Genomic DNA, 25,050 nt, shown 5'->3' with positions numbered 1-25,050 from the left:
TCCATCTTGTAAGGGGAGCAAAAAGCTGTATTTCCTTGTGACATTATCTCTATTCCAGTAATAAGAAGAGGGTTGCCGAGGTAGCTCTGGTGACAGCACAAATGTAAAGCAAGTTTGGGACTGGCTGCAGAGTGGAGATTCCCAATTACCAAAGTCACACTTGTGAAGTACCATGCCTCTTCTTCCTGCCTCTTAATTGGGTAAACCAAGGCAGAGAGGCTAAATAAAGGGTCTTGGGAATTCACTCGCAGTTCCTCACCACACCAGGAATGCAAAGGGTGGACAAGAAAGAGCACAAATAAAATTATAGTCTTTATTCATTCCATTTTAGCTGTGAATAGTCCTATTATACAAATAACAGTATAAATTCCAAAATCACAATATATTACAAAATAAAAAAGTACAAACTGCATTACTTAATAAATATATCTAACAAGTTAATCAGAAAGTAGAAGAGAGAATTCGGATTGGAAACATTTACATGTTTGACCCAGCAAACCATACAAACCTCAGTTTAAATACTTTTATTCTTTTAAACCACAATGCGGAATACCATTCCTGATTGCTTGATTAGAAAATAACATCAAGCGAATAAAATGTTGTGATCAGATAATGATTCGTTGGTGCAAAACCAGTGCCAAAAAAGAAGCAGGGCTTACACAAAAGACACCATAACCCCAGAAACAAGAACACAAACACTGAGGTGCAGCCAAGGCAATTATTGCCAAAGCAGGAGACTATTATCCAGTCACAACATTCTATTGCAAGTTAATGTTCTGTTATTACAGATAAATAATATAAATGGAGCAGAGGGCGAGCCAACCAGGCAACAAGAGGCCAGTTTACTCAAAACAGTAATTAAATACAGAAGAGTCAATTGCTCCCTGTACTGTTCATGTGTAGCTGCATTCCAACTGGCTCAAAGGACCTGTTCTGTGCTCCAGGCAGAGAAAGCAACTGTTCTGAAAAGCAGTCTGTTCATACTTTGCTGCACTTTTACAAAAACCATTGTTTTAGTTTTGCAAGAAAATACCCACAATGCTTTCATCAAATTAGGGAGGGTCAGTTTGACATCAACTTCACTTTGTAGAAATATAAGGTTTATGGGTAAAAAAAACACAGCCAAAAATAGCTGTTACATCATAAGCCTTATTTACAAAAACTGTTTACAAATGTTTTTGGCTGTACAGCTGAAAGCCAGATACCAATGCAAGATGTAGAAGATGGAGGTAACAGTTTAAAAATATTGTGCAAAAAAATACATTCTTATAGAAAACAGAGCCAGTGGGGAGGGGAGACACATAGATGGAGCATCTGCTTGCAAATAATCCGAGGCTAAGTTTTTACAACAAAATATTACAAACACGTTTGTATCTATCCCCCAAAATCTAGTGTCCTTCTCGGTCTGGGGTGCTGCTGCTGCTTCATTAAGGATTAAGGCATCACCATCACAGCCAGCACACCTTCCGTCTGTCTCAGTCCCTGCAGCAAAACTCCCAGCCTGCAGCCCAGGTGGTCTCACGAGCAGGCATTCTGCTCGATGTACATCTTGGACAAGGACACCGCCATGGACTTAGCCAGCTCCTCATCCCGTCTGCGCTGTACCTGAGTCTGTCTGCACCACGCCTCGTACTCGGGGTTGGGGCACACGCGGTCCAGCACGGCATCATAGTGCCCGTTGCTAAGCCAGCTCAGCCAGATACTGGGCCGCGTGGGGTCCTCGGGCCCCAGGTAGTGAACCATGGTGGAAACGGTGGGGCTCTCAGGCCGGCCGCCCGTGGTGAGGTGGATGTTCACGTTCAGCATCTGCCCCATGGCCAGCAGCTCCGGGTAGCCGGCCCAGGCCCCGTCCTGGGCGGCGCCGATGAGGAACTCTCCCACATCACCCTCGATGATGGGGTTGAAGTGGTCCAGGTGGTCGGCGATGTAGTGCACGGTCTGCTCGCGGAGCTCGCTGTGCAGCCCCTGGTCCCCGTACACCGCCTTGCAGACAGCGCGGTAGAGGCAGTTCCCGTCGGGGATGATGTGGAAGCGGAACCGGCCCTTCTGCCGCAGGTACTTGTCCTGCTTCTCCACCTCGGCCAGGTACAGCGCCAGCTTCTCGCTGCGCTCCGGCCGCCCGCCCGCCTCCCGGCGCTGCTCGGGGCCCGCTCCGTCCCCCTCCTCCGCGGGCGGGGGGCCGGCGGCGGGCAGCGCCTGGCTGCCGCTCCTCTCCGCGGGGCGACAGCCGGGGAGCAGCCCGGGCTGGGTGCCGGCGGCCGCCGCCTGCAGCGCCTGGCAGTGCTCGCTGAGGCGCAGGCTGCGGTTGCTGGGCTCCTCGGCGGGCGGCGGCAGGGCGGCGGCCTCGTCCCCCCCGGCCTGCCGCATGCTCTCCAGGATGCCCTCCAGCCAGGCGCGGCTGCGCGGCGAGGCCGGCACCAGCTCGGCGGGCGCCTCGGCTCGCTGCACGATGCGGATGGGCACGATCCGCTCCAGCGGCCGCCGCCGGCTGACGGTGACCTGCGCGCAGGAGCTGTACTGCGGGCCGCCCGCCGGCCGGCTGCCGGGGCCCGCGGCGGGGCCGCTCGGCATCACCTCCAGGCAGGAGGAGAAGGCGGGCATGGCGGCGGCGCTGCTGCTGCTGCTGCTTCCCCCTCCGGGAATGAAGCCGTCCTTGGCGGAGCTCTCGGCGGCGGAGCTCGGGCCCGCGGCGTCGGCGGCGCTCGGTGCCTCCGCGGAAGGGGGTCCCGGCGACAGAGAGACCTTGAAGACACCGGCGGCGCTCGGCGAGGCCGCGGCAGCTGCAGCGGCCGTCCCGCCCGCCGGGTAGTGGGTGATCACGGAGCTGTAGAGCTGCATCCTCGGCTCCCCGCGGGCGGCGCTTTATAGGCGGCGCGTCGGAGCCGGGGCGGGGAGCGGCGGCGGGGGCCGCGCTGGGGCTGCCGGAGAGGATGAGCCGCCCGGGTAAAAATAAACAAGGGCATCACCCCCCGCCGCCCCGCCCCTCGTCCCGCTGCCGGCCGGGCCCCGCGGCAGCGGCAATTCCGACTGCGCCACCAGCTCCGCGCGGCCCCGCCGCCGCCTGCCCCGGCCCGGCCCGGCCCCCCCGCGGGCCCGCGCGGCGCGCCGCTCAGGCCTTTCTGGAAGCTGCTGGAGGCCGGGCCCGGGGGCGGGGCCGCGCCCGTGTTTACTTCAGGGCCAAGGCACGTTGGAATGCGTGGGAGGGCGGGGCTTGGCTGCGTGCCCCGCCTCCAGGCGGAAGGGGATGTGTCGGGGCGGGGCTAGTGGCACCTTAGTGGCGGCTGGGGGGGAGGGAGGTGGGAACGCTGCTCTGTGCCCTGGGGGTCTGGGCCTGAGGGCGTCCTCTCCCCCCCTCTCGGGTAGGGCCGAGCGGTGTGTGGTGGGCCTGGCCCGGGCTGGGCTGGCCTGGCCTGGCCTGGCCTGGCCTGGCCCCTCGCGTCGGGGGCCGGCTTCCGTGGTCTGCCTCAGCCCGCTGCCTGGCCGGCGGTACCGGGGGAGCGGCGCGGGGAGGCTGAGGGAAGCGGGGTCCTGGGCCTGAGGAGCGCTTCGGGGGAAATGCTGGTGTCCCGTGCCGGGCTGGCGGTGCCAAAGCTCTGCTATGCGGCTGTGAAAGCGTTTGATAACGGGAAGCGGTGCAGAACCTTCAGGGAGGGGAACGCTGCATTGGGTGTTCCTGGGGCCGGCCTGGGGCTTGCCACAGAAAGCAGTGAAAGCCGTATCTCGTGACAGTTGGCCAGCCAAGCGGTTTGATTTTTAGACTTGACCATCGAGTACAAATTATTGGGGATGTTCTGACTGCAGCTGACTGATGCTATGTTGTATCCATGTTATTGCTGAAAAGAAACGATACTTCTGCCTACATACAATCAGTGTTGTGATTCATAATTTGCAGCTGGGGTAGGAATAATATTCATTAGTTTTCTGACAGTCACTGGCACAAGCTGCTATTTGTCCACCTGCCATCCTACTGAAAATGTAGTGCATGCATACATAAGAAGTACATTATAAATAATCATATAATAACAGGAGAGACCAGATTTAAAATATAGGTCTTGTAAAGATCATTGTTAATTGGTTTATTAATGCCTGTAGTGTCTTAACATTAAGCCACATCTTTTAGCCTTAGCTGTGTAATAAATAAAGTTGTATCTAACTCTTTGACCATGAATAATGATGTTATCTGTACACACTGGATTTGATTATGTTTTGACAGGCATGCTGACCAAGAAACACCAGTTTACACTATGATTAAATGTTAACACAACCTTTCATTCCTACCAAAATGGAAAAAAAGGTATCAACATATGTAATTTCAAAGTGATGTTTTAAAAATTTGCTGGATTCCATCCCACAGTCTCAAAATATCTTCAGAAAAGCTATAGTATTCTGAACAGATTGCAGCACTTTAAAAAACCAACTGAACAAACCTCCTTGATTTGAATATTCCAAAAATTTTCTTTTCCTTGCTTAATTTACGTTAATTAAAAAGACAGAACTAAGAGACACCTGCAACAGACTGCAATGTCAAAAATAATTGTTTCTTTGGAGCCTTGGTTGTCTTTTGGATCTGTGCCCAGGGGTCTATTTCCAGCCTTCAATTGCAGCTGATTCCAGGGCTACCAGCAACACAATATAGAATTTCATTCTCTTTACCCAGAAAACATGTTCTGATCCTTTCAGCTAACTTGCATGTTGAAGATGCTGAAATCCTTCAGGCTAGAAACTGGATATTAATGAGAAAAGTTTTCATGTCTACCTTTTTTATTCTGTATAAAACATGGCTGCTAATTCCGTGCATTATTGGGAACCTCTTAATAAAAATATACAAAGTCAATATATATCCAAAATTATTGCCCTCAAAGCTTAAATGTAAAAGGTGTATCAGATATGAATCAAAGCCCAAATGTCCTGACTTACCTGCTACAGTGAGAAAGTTGGTATCTTTAGAACAAGTGATGATGGGCATCAGCCAGGAGCATTTCTGGCAGCCTGTAACAGGGGAATAAGGTATTACAACTGCTCTGAAATTACAGAGTGACTCGAGTATTTCAGAATGTTCAGAACTTTGTTTTAAATATAGCTTGTGAGATCAGTCAGTGAGTCTATTTCTGGACTAATCACTGCTTAGAGAGGAATATATATTGATCAAATAGTGGTAAATTGAAATCTTCTTTCCTTGAAATGAAGGCTTGGAGCAGAGGAAAGATTCCTGTCTAGTTTTATTTCTTGGTAAAAACTTGACAAGGTATATTTCCAAGTTAAAATATGTTGTAGTATATTCATCGTTAATTTAATGTAAAATCTCTGAAAGTTTGCCCCCTCCTAGGGGGTTTTAAATGTGCTAATAGCTGTTCATTGTGGGTTTGTTCATTGTTATTAAAATAAAGATGTACACTACTTCACACTCACTAGCCCTTCTACCTACTATTTTTTAGTTTTAAAAGGGTATCTCTGTAGTTTTACGTAGTGAATTTCTCTCTCTGCTAGTAAATGCCAGAGCTGACTACAGGATGGTGGGTTCAGAGTCTTAAATAGTCTGGTAAAAGGGGGGTGGGGGAGAGGCAGCTCTTTCTGTTAAGAGAATAGTAAATGGATCCAGCAGACTAAGAGCACTTTGTCATAAGTGAGTGCTGCATTTTGAATACTCAGTACTGCAATTTTCTTTCTTCTAGGATATTATAGCAGCTCCCACTAATGACTGTTCTGCCTCTCCAAAACCATAGGTTATTTGGAACAGTGGTACATTAACAGATGGGCAGCTGTTTAATTCTGATTGTTAGCTATAATGAGGTACAATGCTTGTGGTGCTTCATTTGAGGAAAGAAACAGATTTATTTTGTGCACCCGAATTACCATCATGTTAGTATTCTGATTCTCTACTATAGCATATTCTGGACAAAAAACTTGTTTATCTCTGAACAAAAATCCGAAGAGTATCTTGAAATACATGCTAAATATGCCCAAGTTTTTCATAATGGTAGCAGATATTTTGTTCTTGTATTCTGTTTTCATTTATAAATAGATACAATGTTTTTCCTATATTTTCAGTTAAAATGCACACAGGAGGATTGCTAATAAGGTTAAAATACAATCAAAATCTGTTACTAGGTAACAAAATCTGTTACTAGGTAACTGAGAGACAACAAACATTTATACCACTGTCTTAGTGTTAATAGTATATTACTATTAACATATTTATTACCTCCCATGTGAAGCAGATGGAAAGAGAAGCTCACCCTGGTGTGTTTTACCTGTGGTGTTATTAAATACTGACAATGTAACGTAACCAACATTTTCCATAAGTGAGCATCCAGAGTTAGTCACACGCACTTGGCCTGGGGGGAATCCAGTCTCTCTGGACGATTAATGACAAAAATCCCATTGAACTGCTGCAGCACAAGCATCTCATGGCGAGTTTTCAGCTTTCGTACTAGGAGTTACCAGAAATCAGCACTAACCTAAAAGGTTATTTTCTAGATGTCTGCCATCTGGTTTTAACAGTAATGTCCTAAACCATGGCCTACTCCAGAGAGCAATGGACAAGCATTATGAATCCAGTTCTTGTGGAAAAAAAAAAAAATCAAGGAAGAATTTGAATGTCTTCATTGCAAGGGTATCTGTAAAAGCCAGGGGCATGTGGTTGTGCCTTTAGGGCCTTTTGCTACCGGAAGATGGGGGTTTGCTGTTTCCCTGAGCTGCATGTAGAGCTGCTGTTGATTCCAGGGAAAAGCTAAACTTTGCCTCAGTGTGGCACAGATAAAACACAACACATAGATTGATTGCTTCCAGAATATTCCTGCATTTGCCACTTCTGTTACTTTTGCATGCATGTTGTGGCCTCACAGGCAGTAGAGGGGTTTGGAAAGCAAGGAGAACACAGTATGGAGAAGCCTTTCACTGTCTTCCACAGGTTAATGTTCCTGGCTTCTGGTTCACTCATTATAGGTTAATGTACAGTCCTTTGCTAATACAGAATAGATCTGGAAACAATCTGTGTAGTAATAAAGCATAAACATCTTCTGTGGTTAAAGTTTCCCCTGACGTGACTGTTATCACTGGTTACACTGCACATTCCAGGAATTGTTTAGATTGTTTAGAAGGCAAACCATGATCAGAGAAACAGCTGTGGAACAACAGTGGTATTCACTGACGTAAAACTAGATGCCTGAGTGTGGAACTACTTTTAACTTTAATGTGTAGTAGATAAATGATTGACATAGAAGGAACAAATTAATTACATCACCAGGAATATTTGTTAGCAAAGAAGGGAGAAGTTAGCTTAAATGATGTATTGAATGACACTGAATAAGCATTTCCACTGCCTTTTTTTTTATGCCAGCATAACAGCGCTTCAGCCAAAGATGTTTCTGGCTGAAGTATTTAATGAATTAATAGATCTTTGTAGATAATTGGAAAATGAAATGTTTAAATTTTATTAATAATTTGAAGTGGTGTATCAAGGACAAAAATAAAAAATAGAAAATAGAAATATGTATCAAGGATCTTCCAATACAGGGAAGAAATACACATAAGCTGGAACTAGAAGGAACTTCCTGTATCATCAGTTTTACTCTCTGTTGCCTGCAGGTGATCACATCATATCATATAATTTCTTTAATAAAATTACCAAGTTATAGATAACTTATTCAGGGTATAGTTCACGAACCTGTAAAGATGTCAGGAGCCAACTGACCTGTCAGCCAACCAGCACTGCCAAAAGGAACAATTCTTCCCCACTCCCAGTCTCTTTTTTCTTCTCCTGATGTCAGCTGCTTTGTGATGGCTTAAGTGTTGGTATTAACTAGACTACCTAATTTGTGCAGCTCTGAGTGTACCAGCAACACAAAAAGGAGAGAAAGTGTATCCACACTTACTTCTGAGGTGTGAATATGCTGCATAAAACAAGGGCAGTGTCAGAGAGCTTTGCCTCACATTTTTGTTCTGCAGCTTCTGCTACACTGTCATGTTAAAATCTTATTAAAATCTTACTCACTGTATGGGTGCACCAGTCATTAGAGATGTAACCCACACTGTGATATCGTGTGGCAAGAGTTTGTGGAAAAAGGGCTGCTAGTGATAAATATAGATATTTGCTCATATCTCAAGGTGTCGGGTGGTATCCCACTTGGTAAGTGAGTCTCTAAATGTGAGTAGTGACGCAGGTCAAGTCTCTCATTTCTACTCAGACGTGTAGACTGCATTTGTGGTGGTCATTGTGCATAGAACCTTAAGGTGCAACCAGGGGAAAAAAAGGGATCGAAATGCTGTTTCCTCTGAAAAAAACTAGTGGTAATAATGTGCTATAAACAAGTCTTATAATGTATATGACATTTAGAAAGGGTTATCTTCCCTATTTTAATAAACCTTACAAGATATAAAAGTGTTTGTAATGTCTATATTTTGTTATCAGTTATAGGAAATTAAATAGTCACTTTCTCTCCCTTTCATGTTGGTTAATGGCATATTTAGGGTTGTGGAAAGTAGATATTTTGGCTAATACCAAGATCAGAACAGGGTTCGGACGAGGACAGACTGTGAAGGAGGTAGGGAAAGTGGGCAATACAGAAATACCAGAAGCAGGAAATCGCCACTCACAATTACAGGAAATATTATTAATAGATTAATCTTGATAAAAACTGTAAGCATAAAATAACTGTGGTAGAAAAGAAGGTGCAATATTGCCTACTCTTGAAGTGAAAAAATACTCCAGTGAGAAAGAAAGTAGCCAGCACTTCTACGTGTGGCCTCGCAACAGAAAGGCTTTGGAAACAGACTGATTCAATGGGAAGTGTCATCTCCTCTGTTCTCCACAACCTTGCAATGCACCTTTCCCCACCCTTCTGCCATCAGTAAGCAGTAAAAGGAGGAATCACCACTTCACACAGAGAAGTCAGTGTCACAGAAAACCACATTTCATCATTCATGCTTTGAGAGTCATGGAATAGCACATAATTCCATTAACCAGCTTTGTTGTTCCACTGCTGAGTCCTTCCTGTGAGAAAGGGCTGTGGTTACGTACTACGTAACCAGCTCAGCAAGTCATGTCCTAGCCCTGATGAAATGTAGGGAGACAATTTACCTCACCACAATTAAAAACCTGCTCTGCTTCCATCTGTGTAGCACAGAGCTAACTGTTAGGGCAAGGTCAGATCACAACTATGTAACTCCACTGTATGTAACTCCACTGTCTAACAAGGAAAAATAACGCAGGTAGAGCCATTAGAGAGCAGAGATGACATCAACTCATCCTGACTGATGTCCTACTCTGTGTAAATAATTAAAATATTTCTAACCTAGTTTTCCACAGCTAAATCTACAATACAGAATTGTTTTTCTGATTTGACATTTTCCAAGTTCTAATACAGCAAGAGATAATTTAAAAGAGCATTTATAACAATGATCCCAAATCTGAAGTAATTTTCACTGGAAGAAGTCAGAAACAGCTACACTACAGTTAGTGGATTTATATCAAAACCTCCAATTAAAACAAAATCTTAACTCAGTTTAGTTAGCCTGAAATACAAAGTAGTGTTCCTGATGCTTTGAGTGAGTATATATAGAAATCTTTAAATCATATTTTAGTAATTTGAGAGTTTCAGTACTCATTCCAGTGTAATCAAAACATTAAAATTGTTACAAAGAATCACTAGTTGTGAGAGTTACATTATCTTTACATGGAAATATAAATACTCTTCAAGTTGTGATTTATATGGAAGCACAATTTTGTGCAAATTAAGCATTAATTAGTAATTGAGACTCAGAATGCTAACTAGAATCAGGTTACAATATCAGACCAGGGCCCTTCAACTGAACAGAGGTTTTTGTTCATGTCTATCTGAATTTCATAGAAAGTAACTATAGGAAATTTAGTATCCCTCCTCTTGCTCTATGTAAATGAAGTTTCTGACACTGCATAGTCCAAGGCATTACCAAACCAATGAAGATAGGGATTAGAACAGGAAATAAAAGGTGGTAATCGGCGTGGCTAGAGGAGAGACAACTGAAGATAATTTAAAGCAATAGTTGCACTGAAAGAAACTTGCTAGTGGAGTTCTTCAAATACCCGTCTTGGGACCGACTTTAGTATTTTCATTAATTACACCAGCACTTAATGTGCTACTGATTTTCACAGTAGCTGAGCAGGATTTTTACAAGAAAGAGGATTTTTGAAGCATCATATGGGAAACTTTTGAAGACTAGAGAAAGAACTGGTTATGTGACTAGATGAAATTCAGCAGTGCAAAATGAAAGAGCATCCACCTGGTGGCAGGTCAGTATTTCTGTTATTAGCAGAATCTCATCTGTGGGAGACCATCAGGACAGGAGAAGGACCCACACATGCTATTCAACTGGAGAACCACTGCAGTTTCTGATATGATGCAGCTTTCAAAAGGACAAAAAGGATCCTAGAACACAGCAGGTGAGAACGTATCCAAAATAAATAAGCATCTCTTGTAGAAAGGACTTGTGAGGCTTCATTTGGCATATGTATGCATTTCTGGTCAACGTTGCTTAAGGATGTTGAATTTTGGCTGGAACATGAGCAAAGGGGAATTAAAATGATCAGGGCACCGGTTACTGTCTAACAAGAGAAGACTAACTGTTCTTGGCTTGCATTAGCTAAGGAAGGTTGAGAAGGGATCTCTGTAAATACATCACAGATGAAATGCTAGACAGTGAGAAGAGCTTGTTAAGTTAAAGGACAGTGTTGGCCAAAAAGAAATGGATACAAACTGACAATGAATAAATTTAGTCTTGACTCACAGCCTTGGCTTTCAGATATGACATAATTGCAAGTACTTTTATGAAAGGATCCTAGTAACAAAATAGTAGCAGCAGCATTGTGAAATCAGGATGGCCTATGAATGTGAGGACTATTATAGTTTAATGATAACAGTAGGGCAACAGCTAGTTAAAGACTTTGATCTTAATATGCATTCAAGTCTTGTCCTACTTCTTTGTTCCATGTATCTCTCTTTCCTTGGGTTTTATAATCTGTCATTTTCCCCCCCTGCAAATACAGCTCTCTTCTGAAAATGTGGTTACACTTTTTTCTTCCACCAAATTGTCCAAGGAATTAATGTAGTTTAAACAAAGAGCAACTCTCTTATGAAGTTTGCAGCTGCTTTATCAGACTTGCAGAAGGATCTATGTGCCCAAAGATCTGTTCACTTTTTCCAACAAAGCCAGTGAGAATAAAATAGATACATTGTATTACTCTTAGGTCAACAAACATGGCTCAGATAATGAGGAAAAATAGGAAATGTGTAGGGATATGATTGTCATACTTGTATTGTGACGCACTCTAACTTAGAAAATTGTTTCTCTGAAATACAGGACTAAGAGATTCTGGGTTGTAAGAAAAAACAACAACTGTTAGTACATGAACCTGGTTACCTTGGAGACCTGGTCAGAAGTTAGTGAGCCAACATTAACTCTTGATGACTTTTGTCAAAGGCGACTGAATGTGTAAAACGATCACAATTAGAATATGAAGCAAAAACCTGAGAGAGCTGGAAAGGAAGAGCCTTATTGTGTGTTGCCCATTCCGTCCTGTCCCTGAAATGGAACATTTCAGGCCAAAGAGATGAAGAGACACATCACAACAGCCACAGAAGCTTTGTTGTTCCATTCCAACTTAATGGACCCTCAGTACTGTGGTTTGATTAAGCAATAAAAGGGTATCTTGTTTTTAAAAGATGTTATGTGCAAATGTAAACATCAGTTCCTTAGTGGTCAAGTTCATCTAAGCTGAATGGGAACCCCTAGTGAGAAGGACATGCTTATGCAGAAGCCCAGTCTCTTCCTTGTGGTTGCTTGTGGTGCCACACTTCCTCACATGAAAAGCAGAAGCCCTGGCCAGCAAAACAGCAATGCTCCTGGACAGACAGGACACCAGTCAGAGGCAAGTAGGATCTTGTTTTCAAAGATTACAACTAAACTAATTTTGCAGAGTTAAAACCAGTATTCTATCATGACATAAATACTATTCTGTAAGATGTGGCACCCAAACTATTCCAAATCCATTTTCAGCAGCTCCTAACTGAATTAAAAATCATAAAATCCATTTCAGGGAATTTGGTAAATGAAAACTATAAACAAGTAATTTTTTATTATTATCTCAAAAGAATCAATAGCTGGCCTTGCCCAGGCTACACAGTAAAGACATTTCTAAATAAACAAGGTTATTATGACTGCAGTAGGTAATTAGGGTGTGAAGCATGGAGCTACTTAACATAAAGATAGTAGTTAGAATAGTTATGACCAGACTGTAATCAAAAATAAGAAAACAACCGACACAGAGTTACATATATCATAAACAAAGTGTTGATTTTTTCGGTGTTTTCTGGTGTTTATAAATAAATATGAATCTTCTGATCAGATTCTCTAATGGATACAGCTTGCTTCTTTCATATGTATCAAAGCAATATATGGGGTTAAGAAAATGTGTCATCTTCTGTAATCTGATCCCTACATGTCATAAAAATTTTGATGCAATTTTTTGGCAGTTTTTGCCACATCACACTACAGCCAATGTTCATAAACTTTTTCTCTGTTTCCAATGGCAAATTATACCTTTTCCCAAAACAAAATGCACTCTTCTCTACATTATTATTGTTGGAAGGTGATGTAAAAGACAGGTTTTACAAATGGTGTGTTTATGCCAATTTCTGCCTTTCACTCAATTACCCTTACCATTTTTCTAACCAAAAGAAAATATCTGAAAAGAGTATCTGAGTTACAAGTATCAGTTTAAACTATTACTCAGCACATGTGACTTAATAATGAAATCTCCCTTTTTATAGTCATTTAGGTAATATTTGTCCTGCAGTATATCTAACTTCTTAAACTTCTTACCAATTACTTTTCACTAATATAGAGAGATAGCTGTTTTATCCCTTTTTCAGCTTGAGCTCAAGGAAGAAAACAAATCAGGCATTTAATTTTATCTTGGCAGTTTGTATCGCTTTCCTCATTTCTTCTTTGGATGAAATGAGAGAGAGCACCTAAAGCATGCAGAAAAGGTTCAATTAATAAAAATACTTTCATTCTTGAAAATAAAGGCCCGCTTTTTTCTGTAAGCCACATGAATCCCTGACACTTCTGTGGATTCACAAAAGTTGAAATGGTTTTACCCATGCTAATCACTCCAAATATTGCAAATGGTCTTTTACTCTTTTTGGATAAAGGAAACTGAGTCTGTAACCTGGTTCATAAAAATTATGTATCACATTGAACAGACACAGGTGTCAATCCTAGCAAAATTCAATTCCATTAGAAGCAATCATCCTGTTTAAAACTCCCGACAGTTTCTATTAGATAAGACATAATTTTGCTTCTATATTTATAGAGTTGTGCCGTGTTGATGTGATGTTTGATATTAAATGCTTGCCATCTATCTAGCTGGAAGCTGAGTTCAAGCAACACTGAAGTGATTTTTAGTGTAAATGCTAATAACTATTGAGCTGAAAGAGCACTACACATCAAGTAGTGTATTCAAAGACAGAATCATAACTTTATAGGTTTTCCAGCTAGTTCAGACTCTCTGATGGACTTCTATCAAGGGGCAGTTATAAGAAAATTATGCTTAGCTTTTGGATATCACCCTGTTGCCTCCTAACCACGTGAAAACTGGAATGTCAAAGCCTAAGTTTGTTATTACAATGAAAGCAAACATGCCTGCCACTCATAATGGCTTATACTTATATCTGACATCACCTTCTTCTGGCCTGCAGTCATCAACTTGCCTCAGATCTCTTCTTCTACCTCCAGCACCTAAAATGCTATTCTGTGTTTCCTCCACATTCTTCTTATTCTCGTGTAGCTTCAACCGCCCATCTGAACTCCTCACTTCTGTTTTCAAACAGACTGGATAAGGGAGAGGTGGATGAAGGTCAGGATGGTCAATGTGCGGTGGGAATCATTGCATTTGGGTGCCTCATTCTATGCAATATTCTCTGAAACATGCCATAGTGCAGGGAAAACCTTTCTTGCACTCACAATTTACCTGGAGCCCACGAACCCTCCTCAGATAATTAACCTCCAGTGAGTACCTAACCACGAGCATTTTCAACTTATCAGCACTTCCAGCCTTAATAGGCTTGAGTTAGCCGGATGCTTGTAACAGTGAGGAGGTTGGCTGGAGGTGGGGAAGGGGTTACTGTAGTAGATTAATGCGCGTTGCATGAGAAAAGCATTGAGAAGTGAGTGAGATTCTTTGTGGAGTAACAGCTGCCTGGCAGCACATAGCAATCTGTGAAAAGCGTTCTGCCTGCCGGCCCCCGGGACGCTCCAGTCTGCTCCCCAAGGGCAAGTTTCCGAGGCCGAACCGGACAGCGGGGCATGCCCCCGGGGCGGGCGGCCTCTCAGCAACCGCTGCCGGCAGCAGCGCCGCTGCGGGCCGCGGAAGAGCGGGGCCTGGCGGCGGGGCCGGCGGCGGTTCCGTCCCGCGGGCAGGCAGGGGCGGGAGGGCTGAGGCGCTGCCCCCGCCGGAGAAGACGCGGCGTGGCGCGCGCACCCCCGCCCCGCCACCCGGCCCCGGCGTCACGCGTCACTTCCTGTCGCCGCGGCCGGAAGTGTCGCCTCTCGCTGCTCCGGCCGGCGCCGCGTGCGGGGCTTGCGCGTTGCCATGGCTGCGCGGGCGGCGTCCCGCCGCGGCGGAGGGCGGGCCCGGCCGGCCGCGAGCGTCCCGCCAGGGAGGGCTGCCGGCCCGCGGCCCCGGGCCCCCCGCCTGGCCCCGCAGGCGCTGGAGCTGCTGGCGCTGCCTGGAGGAGCCGGAGCCCGAGCGCCGGTGAGGGGCGGTGGCGGGGCGCTGAGGCGCGGCGGGTGGGGGGCTCGGGGCCCGGGGCCTGGCCCGGCGTCCCGCGGCGCCGCAGGCACCCCTCGGCGGAGGCGGGTTGCTGTCAGGGCCCGGGCCGGTATGGGCACGGTTGCTTTCTGTGGAGATCCCGCCTGGCTGTACAACTGCAGGAGGGTGAAGCTGCAGTTTTACAGCTGGAGGGCGGTTCCCGGTCGGTATCGGGTGATACCAGGCGTCGTTAACGGCCCCGTTTCACGGGTCTTTCGAGCATGAAACCGAACGCACCTAAATTTTGCTCTTGGTAATGCTCCTGGAGCGATTATATGACATGGAAGCCTCGGACACAACTTACACGACCAATGTGATCAAGTTAGTGCCACTTTATTAAGGGATGCACAGCAGTTTATACACTAGCACAAAGCACACACATTGCTTCTAGATTGCTAATAGGCTAAAGCTGCTTGTCTATTCACTCTCCTGCACTTACGATTGGTCACAGTGTGGTATCCATGCTCCTCGCCTACATTCTATTTTCTTATTTTTCAGTCCAACTCCTTTATCTCTTTCCCATGTATGCTGTTCCTTAATAGTCCAACTTTCTTACCTCTCTGCCAGTACACAGTTTCTTTGTCTCTCTTGGCCTTGCATATGTCCTTCACAACAGCTGCAGCCTACTGTTACAATGAGGCCACTCGGTCTGGATTGCTCATAATATGTCCGTTGTCTTCCAGCCACTCCACAATTATACATGCAACTTTCACCTAAATACCTGTCTTACCTATTTAACAACATTCCCTGTATTTTGCTGCTGTTCCAGAGACTGACAAGAGCAAGGCTTTATCTTGTATACACTTCTCTCCTCTGTGTTGGAAGAATCTACTTGTACTTTTGATTGTAAGTAATCTGTTTGTGCACTAAATTAAAGTTAACATAGCCCATGGTAATTCAGAGTTGGTTGTGCTGTGCGTCTTAGAGGGCAGCCTTACAGCTGGGATCACAACTGCGTCAGTGAGGAGTTTCACACACAGAATCATGGAATAGTTTGGGTTGGAAGGAACCTTAAAGGTCACCAACCCCCCTGCGTCAAGCAGGGACATCTTCAACTAGATCAGGTTGCTCAGAGCCCCGTCCAAGATGGCTTGAATGTTTCCAGGGATGGGGCATCTACCACCTCTCTGGGCAACCTGTTCCAGTGTTCCACCTTCTTTGTAAAGAATATCTTCCTTATATCTGGTCTAAATCTGCCTTATTTTATTTTAAAACCATTGCCCCTCGTTCTATTGCAACAGGCCCTATTAAGAAGTCTGTTCCCATCTTTCTTACAAGCCCCCTTTAAAGTACTGAAAGGATGCAATAAAGTCTCCCCAGAGCCTTCTCCTCCAGGCTGCACAACCCCAACTCTGTTGGCCTTTCTTTGGAACAGCTCCGATTGAATGCTATTAAAATTTTAAACTTCTTTGCCCAGTTAAGATGACCTGTTTATTAGGTAGACCGGGGCAGAATTTTCTGATGCCATCCATTTCTAACAGAAAAGAATTTTGACAAAGTAAAAATGTGCTTTTAGTGATTCAATGTTCTAATTTTTTATTAAAAATGTAACAATGTTAAGTGTCTTTTAGACTATGTTAATAGTATCCAAATAGTCAGTGAGACAGAAAATCCAGCTCCTAACCAAATCTAGAACTCCTGGACTGATATATTTCTGTGCAGAACGCTGGAAGTAATCTATTTACTGACAAAAGACATTCTTTTCTTTAGTGTTTTCTTTTATGTTCTTTAGTACAATGTTTAGTGTTTCTTAACTTTTGTTATTTGAATAAAAAAACTTGTCTTCATGAAACAAACAGGAACAAGTGTTTATTACATGCTTTTAAACTCCCATCTATCTTTAAAAAGTCAGACAAGTAAAATGATTAAAAATTAGATAGGCACTTTGCCTCTGAATTTCCATAATTACAGAAGATTGATTAACTTGATTAATGCAAGTACTGTAATATTGCAAGTGTTTATTTCAATTCTGTCGGGATTGGTAGACCGCATTTCAGATTACTTAAAAATAGGGCATTACAGCACAGATCATGCTACGCAACTAGATTTCGAAGAAATAGCAGAATTAAAGGAGCTAGCTATTGTTATACAAGCTTTAATCGAGGTAAATTAGAAAAGTATCATAACAGAGTCTTCCTCAAGCTGTAGAACATGTGCTTTTGTCGCTGTCATGTCTGTTTTGTGTAATTCTTAAGGGATCTGTTTTGGCTTTTCTTCTGTCTTCATATAACTATTTCAACTAAATTATATAATTTCTGTTTTCAAAATAGAATAATGTACAACTATTGAAAGATGAATTAGAGACTGGATTACTTGGCTATCTGAATCAGAGAAAATTACGTAGAGATTAACATTGTTTAATGTACAAAAAAAGATAAGTGAAAATTCCGAGGGTTTAAACCTATCTAATAGTGGCTAAGAGTCTGGAAATAAATGTGGGCCTGTCAGTTCCATTGATACTTACCTGATATCAGTTATGAGTCTAGCTAAGGAGATGTCACACATCAGATTAAGGAGATTAAACAGTGCAGTGCTTCTGCAAATCACATATAAAAGCAAAATTAGAAAGAAGATCCAAATCAGATTATCTACTTTTGTACAATTATATGTGTATTTTAAGCAGCACCTCACTGAAATTTGATGTTTAAACTTGGGAGGGAGTGTGCAGTACATAAAGAGGCACAGTGCTGTCTGTTTAACATAAATGCCTTATCAATTACTGATGGAAGACGGGTGCCTCTAGAGACCTGCAGAGGTAAATATGTTCTGTCAAAATGCGTTTCTATCTGTCCCTTTACTATGTAAGAAATTACAAAGGAAGGTGCTTTAGAATATAAAATAATTATGTGCACAAAAAGGTGAATTTCCTAGAAAAAAAAAACTTTTCTTTTTAGTCCTTAGATGGTATATATAGAACTAAAAATAAATGCGTTTGGTACTATTTTTGGAAGCAATATCTCATTGTACTTCACACCACTGAAAGACTTCAGAGTATTTTGCTCATCTGAGCCACTGGCAAGCAGAATGCATTTCCTTTAACAATTCCTCTCTCAGTTCTTGCTAAAATAGAGACATTTTTATGCTTTTTACCATATAATACTTTACAGAGTGTTGAATTAGGATTTATAAACAAGTTTTCTGGGCTTACATTTTGATACCTGTGTTGATACACGTGTATGGGTCTCCTTTGCAGAATCGGACTAGTTCCTGTCTGGCAGATACTTTAATGTTCCTAAATTAGTTATTTTTTGAGAAAGCTAAATATCTTTCCTACATAAATATTCTCTGTCCATCAAATACTGAATCAAAGTGTCTTTAAAAATTGCAGTACCAAAGGTTTGGAGGGGGAGTTTTTAGTTAACAGGTGCTTTCCTTGCCTGGGACAACTGAAATACTTGCTTAATATTGTATATCCAGATCTTCCATTTCATGAGTTGCAGTTGTCTTAATGTCAGTTTTAAATTTATATATCCACAGGAGTGATACAATGGAGTAGTGCTTACAACAAACATTACAAGGATATCATTGATACTTCTGACATGGCAATATATGTTTATTTTGGCACATTTTTATAATTTTGTTCTGCAGATGTAATTACCATTTTCTTCATATAATTACTTGTAAATTTCATCAGAGTACATTATGGTGCAATATTTCATGTTTTCGTTATAGAAGGCTCTCCTTATTTAATAGTCTAACTTGTTATTTGGGGTGAGAATCAGCTCACAGATTAAGAAACCTACATTGTAGGTGTCTCATGGGGGTATCTTTGTCTGAGCAGGTCATCTAAACTTCCCATATAGTTAGTGCAGATCTGTCTGTGTTGTCATTTGAAATACCTAAAAATATGCTACTTGCCCTGTCTCTGGTTTCAGAGAGGGACAGGTTTCCTTTAGCCCTGGGTCACATATGCCAGTCCTGCATAAGATGTCTTTCATACCACATTTCTTGTGGCACTAAATAAACAGTAAATAAACACTACTCATGTGTGCATGAGCAACTGAGTCAAGCTCTATTGACTTCATTGCTTGTAACAGAACTTACCTAGTTCTTATGTAGACACCTAAATTTAGGTGTTTTACTCTGCAGATGGAAATTCCTGCTGACATCTTAAGATGTCCAAAGTATGGATGTGAAACTGTGAGTTCTGACAGTTTCATGACCCGTGACCAAGTGGCTGTTTTAAGACCAAAGAGGATACCATAGGGCATAGAAATGCATTAGATGCTTGTGTTTAGATGAATGAATCTAGCTATCAGCATCTTGAACAGAGTAGTGGAATCGTCTGAAGTCCACTAAAAATAGTGAAAAAGTCTAAAAAGAAAAAGCTTTTATTTTTACTAGCTTACTTTGTGTATGAAAATAAGTAATACTAAGATTTAAATTTTTAGCTCATTCACTCCCTCCAGCAAGATTTGTTCATCTACGAAAGCATCATTCAAGCACCATATGAAGAAAAAATTGAAGAGCAGGCTTCAAATCTTTGTAAACATGTAAATGATCGACTGACAGACATTGAGTTTTTACACAAGTAGGTAAACAGAAAAATTGTTATTCACTTACATGTTAATCTTCACTAGATTCCAGTTCTCGTTCACATACCCTCTTTCTGCAGAGTAATACAGTATTTTACTTAATGAAAAGTAATCCACAAAAGTATTGAAAGGAAGAACGTTTTTTAAAGTGCTAATATAGATTTAAAAGTGCATATCCAAGGTGTCTTTGCAAACTTGCAATTAACAGAACATGGATTACATTGTACTTGGCATATTAACAACCATATCTAGGAAAACTTGAATTGAAATGTGGTTATTTCTAGTAAAATACTTTATGACAATATTTTAATAAGCAAGAAACATAGCACACTTCTGGTGTGTATAAATTATTTACAGTTCTTTTCCCATGTATTTCTTTGCAAATATAGAGCCAGTGATCTTTAGGTAGTAACTCACAGCCCATGCCAGCATTAACACTCCTAGGCAATCATGTTACAACTAGTGAGTACTCACTACAAGGGAGAAATATGTATAAAGCCTGAGTCGTTTTCAAGCTTCTGATATGAACATTAAAAAAACATAATAAAAAAGTCAATGCAGAAAAAAAAAATAGAAAAATAACATGAGCTTATAATTGGTTTTAAGTCCAAGAGCTTGGATAGCATTTAATGTTCTTAAATGAAAAAGAATTATATTATGTAAGAGTTGTTTGGTTTGATTTGGTTTTGTAATTGCTTCTGTCCTTTTATTGCACATGAAAGTTGTCAGCAACGTGTTAGAAGTTCCGTTGCAGAAAGAGGTCCAAAATCAACAGAGCTACAAGTAACAGTTGTGATGCATGGGCTGTTTGCAGAGCATTGAGGTGGGTTTTAATCATTAATGTGGTAGTAGACTGCTGGTCTGCGTATTAACATGTTATAAACTAATTACAGAGAATAGCTTTGCATTTGAATTTTTCATGAAGATGAAGTATTTAAACTATATTGAATAGAAACAAAATAATTAACACAAAAATATAATTGTTTTTAAGGTATCGTTTCCCCCCTTATGCAGTTTAACATACTTGAGTATAGTTTTAGATTAGTAACATCATAGTTACTACAATATGAATGAGGTATGTTAGTAGATACCAGTGGGATGAAGCAAAAATCACAGTTTTTAATTTCCTGACAAGTGAAAAACATTTGACCACAAAATACTCAAGCAGCATAGGATTAGACCCAATTAAGCAGTCAGTGCTTACTTTTCTGTCTTACTGAGGGTAGTCAAATCAAATGAAGGGATGAACTTTTTTTAATTTGCAGCAAAAGAAGGGAACTTGCTTTAATGGACAGTCTGTGATTGGGTCTGTTAGGAGGCAGAAACATAGTAGTCACATAAAATGCTGTTTAGTTCAATTAAAAATGAAAATGTCTTGATAAGTTCAGTAATTGAACTCAGGTTACCAAATACAGAATGATGATCAATGGTGGGCACTCCAGGTGGCTTTCTGCTGCCCCCTAGGGACTGTGCTACCAATGTTCCTAATTAACAGATTTCGGGATGTAATTGGAACAGTAAAAATAATCCGAATTAGAAAGCATGGAACTTAAATTTCATCTTTCTTCCCCCACATTCAAATGGAGCATGCAATTTTGTACTTCCTGGCAAAACAAATTCAGTATTAAAAAGAATAATAATAAAAAGCTTCACTTACTTTGTGGAGAATGTGATGGGTAAAAATATTTAGTTATAATTATTCTGCTGTTGTTTATACATAGCACAGTCAAGTGGAGATATGTAGTGGGAAGTGTGTACAGTGTATTAACAGCATCTGATGTATAATACAGTATATAAAAAATCATAGAGAACCCTGGAAGGAGAAAAGAATGCGTTTCTACAGAATGAATGATCTCCTAGACATGTGAAGGGACAGGAGAACAGGTGCACTTGTGAATGAGTTCAAACCAGCATTAATCATGTGGATGTTTCAGAGAATAGGATAGAGAAATGTGAAGCAAAGGAGAAAAGTTCACAGAAAAGATGTGAGGAACTGTGAGGCTGAGGAATTTTAAAAAGATGTGAGAGGAAATCAGAATGCTGAAAACACTGAGCAAGTAACAGAAGATGATACGCATTTCAAGAATGTTGCATAGCTTAAAGTGGGCAATTAGAAGGCAAAAGCTAGGTTTTAGCACTGAAGGAAAGGGTAGCCTCTGTAAAGAAAGTAGCTACAAGATTTATTAAGACTTTACAGAGAGTGAAAAAAGTTAGTTTTATACATTTGTTCTTCTTTATTCCTGAATAATGTATGTAGCACCATCACTTGAAGAAAGAAATTGTGCTGCAAACCCAAGTGTAAAACAGGGATTTTCCCATGAGAATTATGGAATCTTCCTAGCAATTACTTTAATGGTTTAAAGAGAGTTGATTTTAGAAGCACTGTAGATTATATAGACTCTTTGAAGAAGAACTGTGTTCCCTTTTAAAATTAGATAGTGAAACACTCCTTTTTGGGAACTAGTCACTTCTGAGAAAAATTAAGAGAGTGGTGTTTATCTCCTGTAGCATTTAATCACTGCTGTACACATGTTTATGATGCAGCTGTGCTGACCTTGCTTTCTTGATACTCGAGGCAGAGGAATGGGTATTTTTTAGAACACAGTTCATCAGATCTATTTTAGATACCTACTTAAGGGTGAATTGAGTTGTCCTCTGGACTCATCTGAATGAACCAAATCTCTACAGACTATTAAAAAAGCAAAGTGTTACTAGCTAAAACGTGAATGTCTACATGTGGTCAAGCACTTCTGCACAGACCATCTAGAATAATGCAAACTTAATTTTGTGTGTGGTAAGTTTTCTTTCCCAAATCCAGCTCATGTAATTACTCCATGGTAAAAAGTGCCTATGAATTCCATGGAGCATACGGTAGCAGTGTTCTCACCAGGGGTTTGTAGGCGTCGGGTTCCCTTTGCTTTGCTTTGTCATTGGAAGATCTTGCATTACTTTTGGATTCTTCTGGTCCAGATTCAGCAACCAGGTTGAAATTGGCCCCATCCCAGGCCTGTGTATAGCTCTGTTATAGTAGGTGGGGTGCTCTGGGAAAGGAGAACTGAGTTTGACTCCACTGTGCCTGAGGAATAATTGAACCCTACTTCTTTCACTTCGTCAGCAAGTGCTACAAATGTTAATGTATTATACAAGAGAGAGTATTTCCTGCTAATACTAATATTTTAAAGAAGTTAACCAATATTTAATCATCTAACCTTGGAAATTTGAACTAGGTATCTAGGTGCTCCTGAAGGAAGAGCTCAAACACACTTTTGAGCTTAGTGTTTCCTACTGGCCAGCTGTTGGCAGTCCGCCACCTTTGAGAGACATTTCTGTATACTGGGAGACTGCACATACTTTTCTTTGAAAGTCTTATTTTTATTTTTTTACTACATGACAAGTAAATCATCGTTGTAGGTGCTCTTCTTTTATCTTTTAATGCAATTAAACACTTTGCTTGTGCGATCAAGAAGGTGCACAAATAAATACCAGTAAGGCAGTTAATGTTTTAATAGTTTGTTTATTCTCCACTTACGCTGTATTTTCTCCTTATTTTATATCTTACATTTTTAAATACTTTCTTTGAAAGTTTTGAAATACATAGGATATGGAAATTTTTTCCACATTTCCTTTTTCTTTGTTGTGTGTTTGAATTCTCTAGTGTTATAGATTATGTATGAGATAGAATATACCTTTTGTTTAAGCATTTGAAATGTCCGATACAGTAAAATTCTATTTTTGATACTGGAACAGAACTTTTTAATGTAAAATATGCATTATGATGTGTCCAAATTACAAAAAAATATTCTGTAGCTTTCAAAAAGGGTTATGGAGTTTATGCAAGAGTCTCACTGAAGAATCTTTTCTTGTAATAGAAGTATTACAACATAAATGGAGAAGACACAACATGTTTACCAGAAAAACTTCTGAAGCTTTTACCTAACTAGCTGCATGAGGCAGAGTCCAAAGTTGAAGATCTGGAGAAAAAATTGCAGGAAGACAGAAAAAAAAAAGGAGGACTAAAATGGTATGTTTTTGTAAAAGATCATAAACTCATTACTCAAATGTGGAAAGCTTTAAACATATTTAATGTAGTGTATTTCTAGTGCATTTATTTTGATAGGAAGCATTAGGTTGGGAAGGTACTGGAATGCAATTTGGGATTATCCTGTGCTATTTTAAGTATTTTGACTGGAATAATTTATAGTACTCTATTAATGTCACACAAATTTATACCAGTGATAGTCTGGCCAAGAGCTGGCGAGTTGGCAGTTGTACTACCTTTTTTGATCTTTCTTTTTCAGTAAAATTAAAATATTTTATAAAATATTTTTGTAAAAACTTAACAGAAACATCCCAAAAAATAAACTCTAAAAGTTTTCTAAAACTTTTATAAAATATTACTCTCAATACTATTCTCATTCCATGTATTAACATCTTAGTTTCAGGAAGGTCCACCTCGTTTCTACTGCTACTTAGAAAAGTACGTACATTGCATCTTCTCATGCTTCTCTTCATTCCTACTCTCTCTAAATTACTCCTAAAATAAATATTTTCTTTTTTTCTCAGAATTGTGGTGTTAATCATTTAAATCAGCATTTTGAGTATGCACTGAAGATTATCTTAACTTAAAATATAAAAATTAAATACAAAATCCCTCTTTCTTTTTATTTTTCTTAACTCCTGCAATAGAAGTTCATGGAATATGACAGGTACTTGGGCACAGCCATTAATAGACACAAGAAGCCCTTTTCAGTTATGAATCTTTTTCCTCACCCAAATACAGTAGTTATAATGGCTAAGAACTCTCCTACTTATTCAGTCTGTAGTCTTCAAATGGGAAACATAATTCAGTCGCATGTGTCCATATATCATCTTTGTATCTCTTCTGAAATATAAACATATCCTTCTTCTACCCAAATTAACTGTATTCGTCAGCAGTTCACTGAAGCGTAAGAAATCTGTAATGCTTTTTCAAACTTCACATATGCTTTAGGCTGATAAAAAGCAGTCGCAGGCTCTAAAGAGGTTCTAGCCAAGCCTGATACTGGATTGCTTTTTCATCTCTGCTCTCTACGCATCATTGAGATGTGTAGTACTAATGAGATCTGAAAATGCCATCTAACTATGCTAGCATTAGATGTACCCTCAGAGAAAACTAGCTGTTTCTCCCCAGTTGGAACTCACAGCTATGCAACCTGCTCCAGAACTGCATCGTTAAGCCAGGTCAGTCATTCCTACGTAGGAAGGAAGTGATAGTAATTCCATCTTGCAACAGCCTGTTAGCTACAACAGTCAACAGTGATATGGCTTATTTCTTCTTTGCTTCGTTTGGGTAAGTCCCAGGGAGGCTGTTTTACTTTATGAAAATATGTATATTTAAATGTTCTCTGTAATGGGGGCTTGAGGCCAGGCTCCATGTGAATATACTAGGGCTGTAATTGTATTCTTTATCACTCAGATTTCTTCCCCAAAAGAGGAGGCGGCTATATGTGAACAAGGGTTGTCATTATCATAATAGACTGTGGAATTCTAAGGGTACAGAATCACCTCCTCACTATCTTGTAAAGTTCTGAGTTGGTGGGATTACTTTCAGAACACCTAGCTGGATCAGAAAGCAGCTTGTGAAGAAACATTTGTAACTTCCACTGAAAATTAGGTGTTAAACATTTT

At 41.1% G+C, this 25,050-nt stretch overlaps 1 protein-coding gene across 1 annotated transcript; it reads right to left on the bottom strand.

Moving 5' to 3' along the window:
• Positions 1-299: 299 nt before the first annotated feature.
• On the bottom strand, positions 300-3,119 carry OTUD1 (OTU deubiquitinase 1). The gene has a single exon (XM_040592652.1). It carries the CDS (start codon positions 2,836-2,838, stop codon positions 1,519-1,521), a length of 1,320 nt encoding a protein of 439 aa, XP_040448586.1. The 5' UTR covers positions 2,839-3,119; the 3' UTR covers positions 300-1,518.
• Positions 3,120-25,050: the final 21,931 nt, after the last annotated feature.

The sequence above is a fragment of the Falco naumanni genome, chromosome 4 (assembly GCF_017639655.2).
Source record: "Falco naumanni isolate bFalNau1 chromosome 4, bFalNau1.pat, whole genome shotgun sequence".
NCBI lineage: Eukaryota > Metazoa > Chordata > Aves > Falconiformes > Falconidae > Falco > Falco naumanni.
Note: the sequence above shows the minus strand (reverse complement) of the source record. Positions and strands in the feature narration are given on the sequence as shown.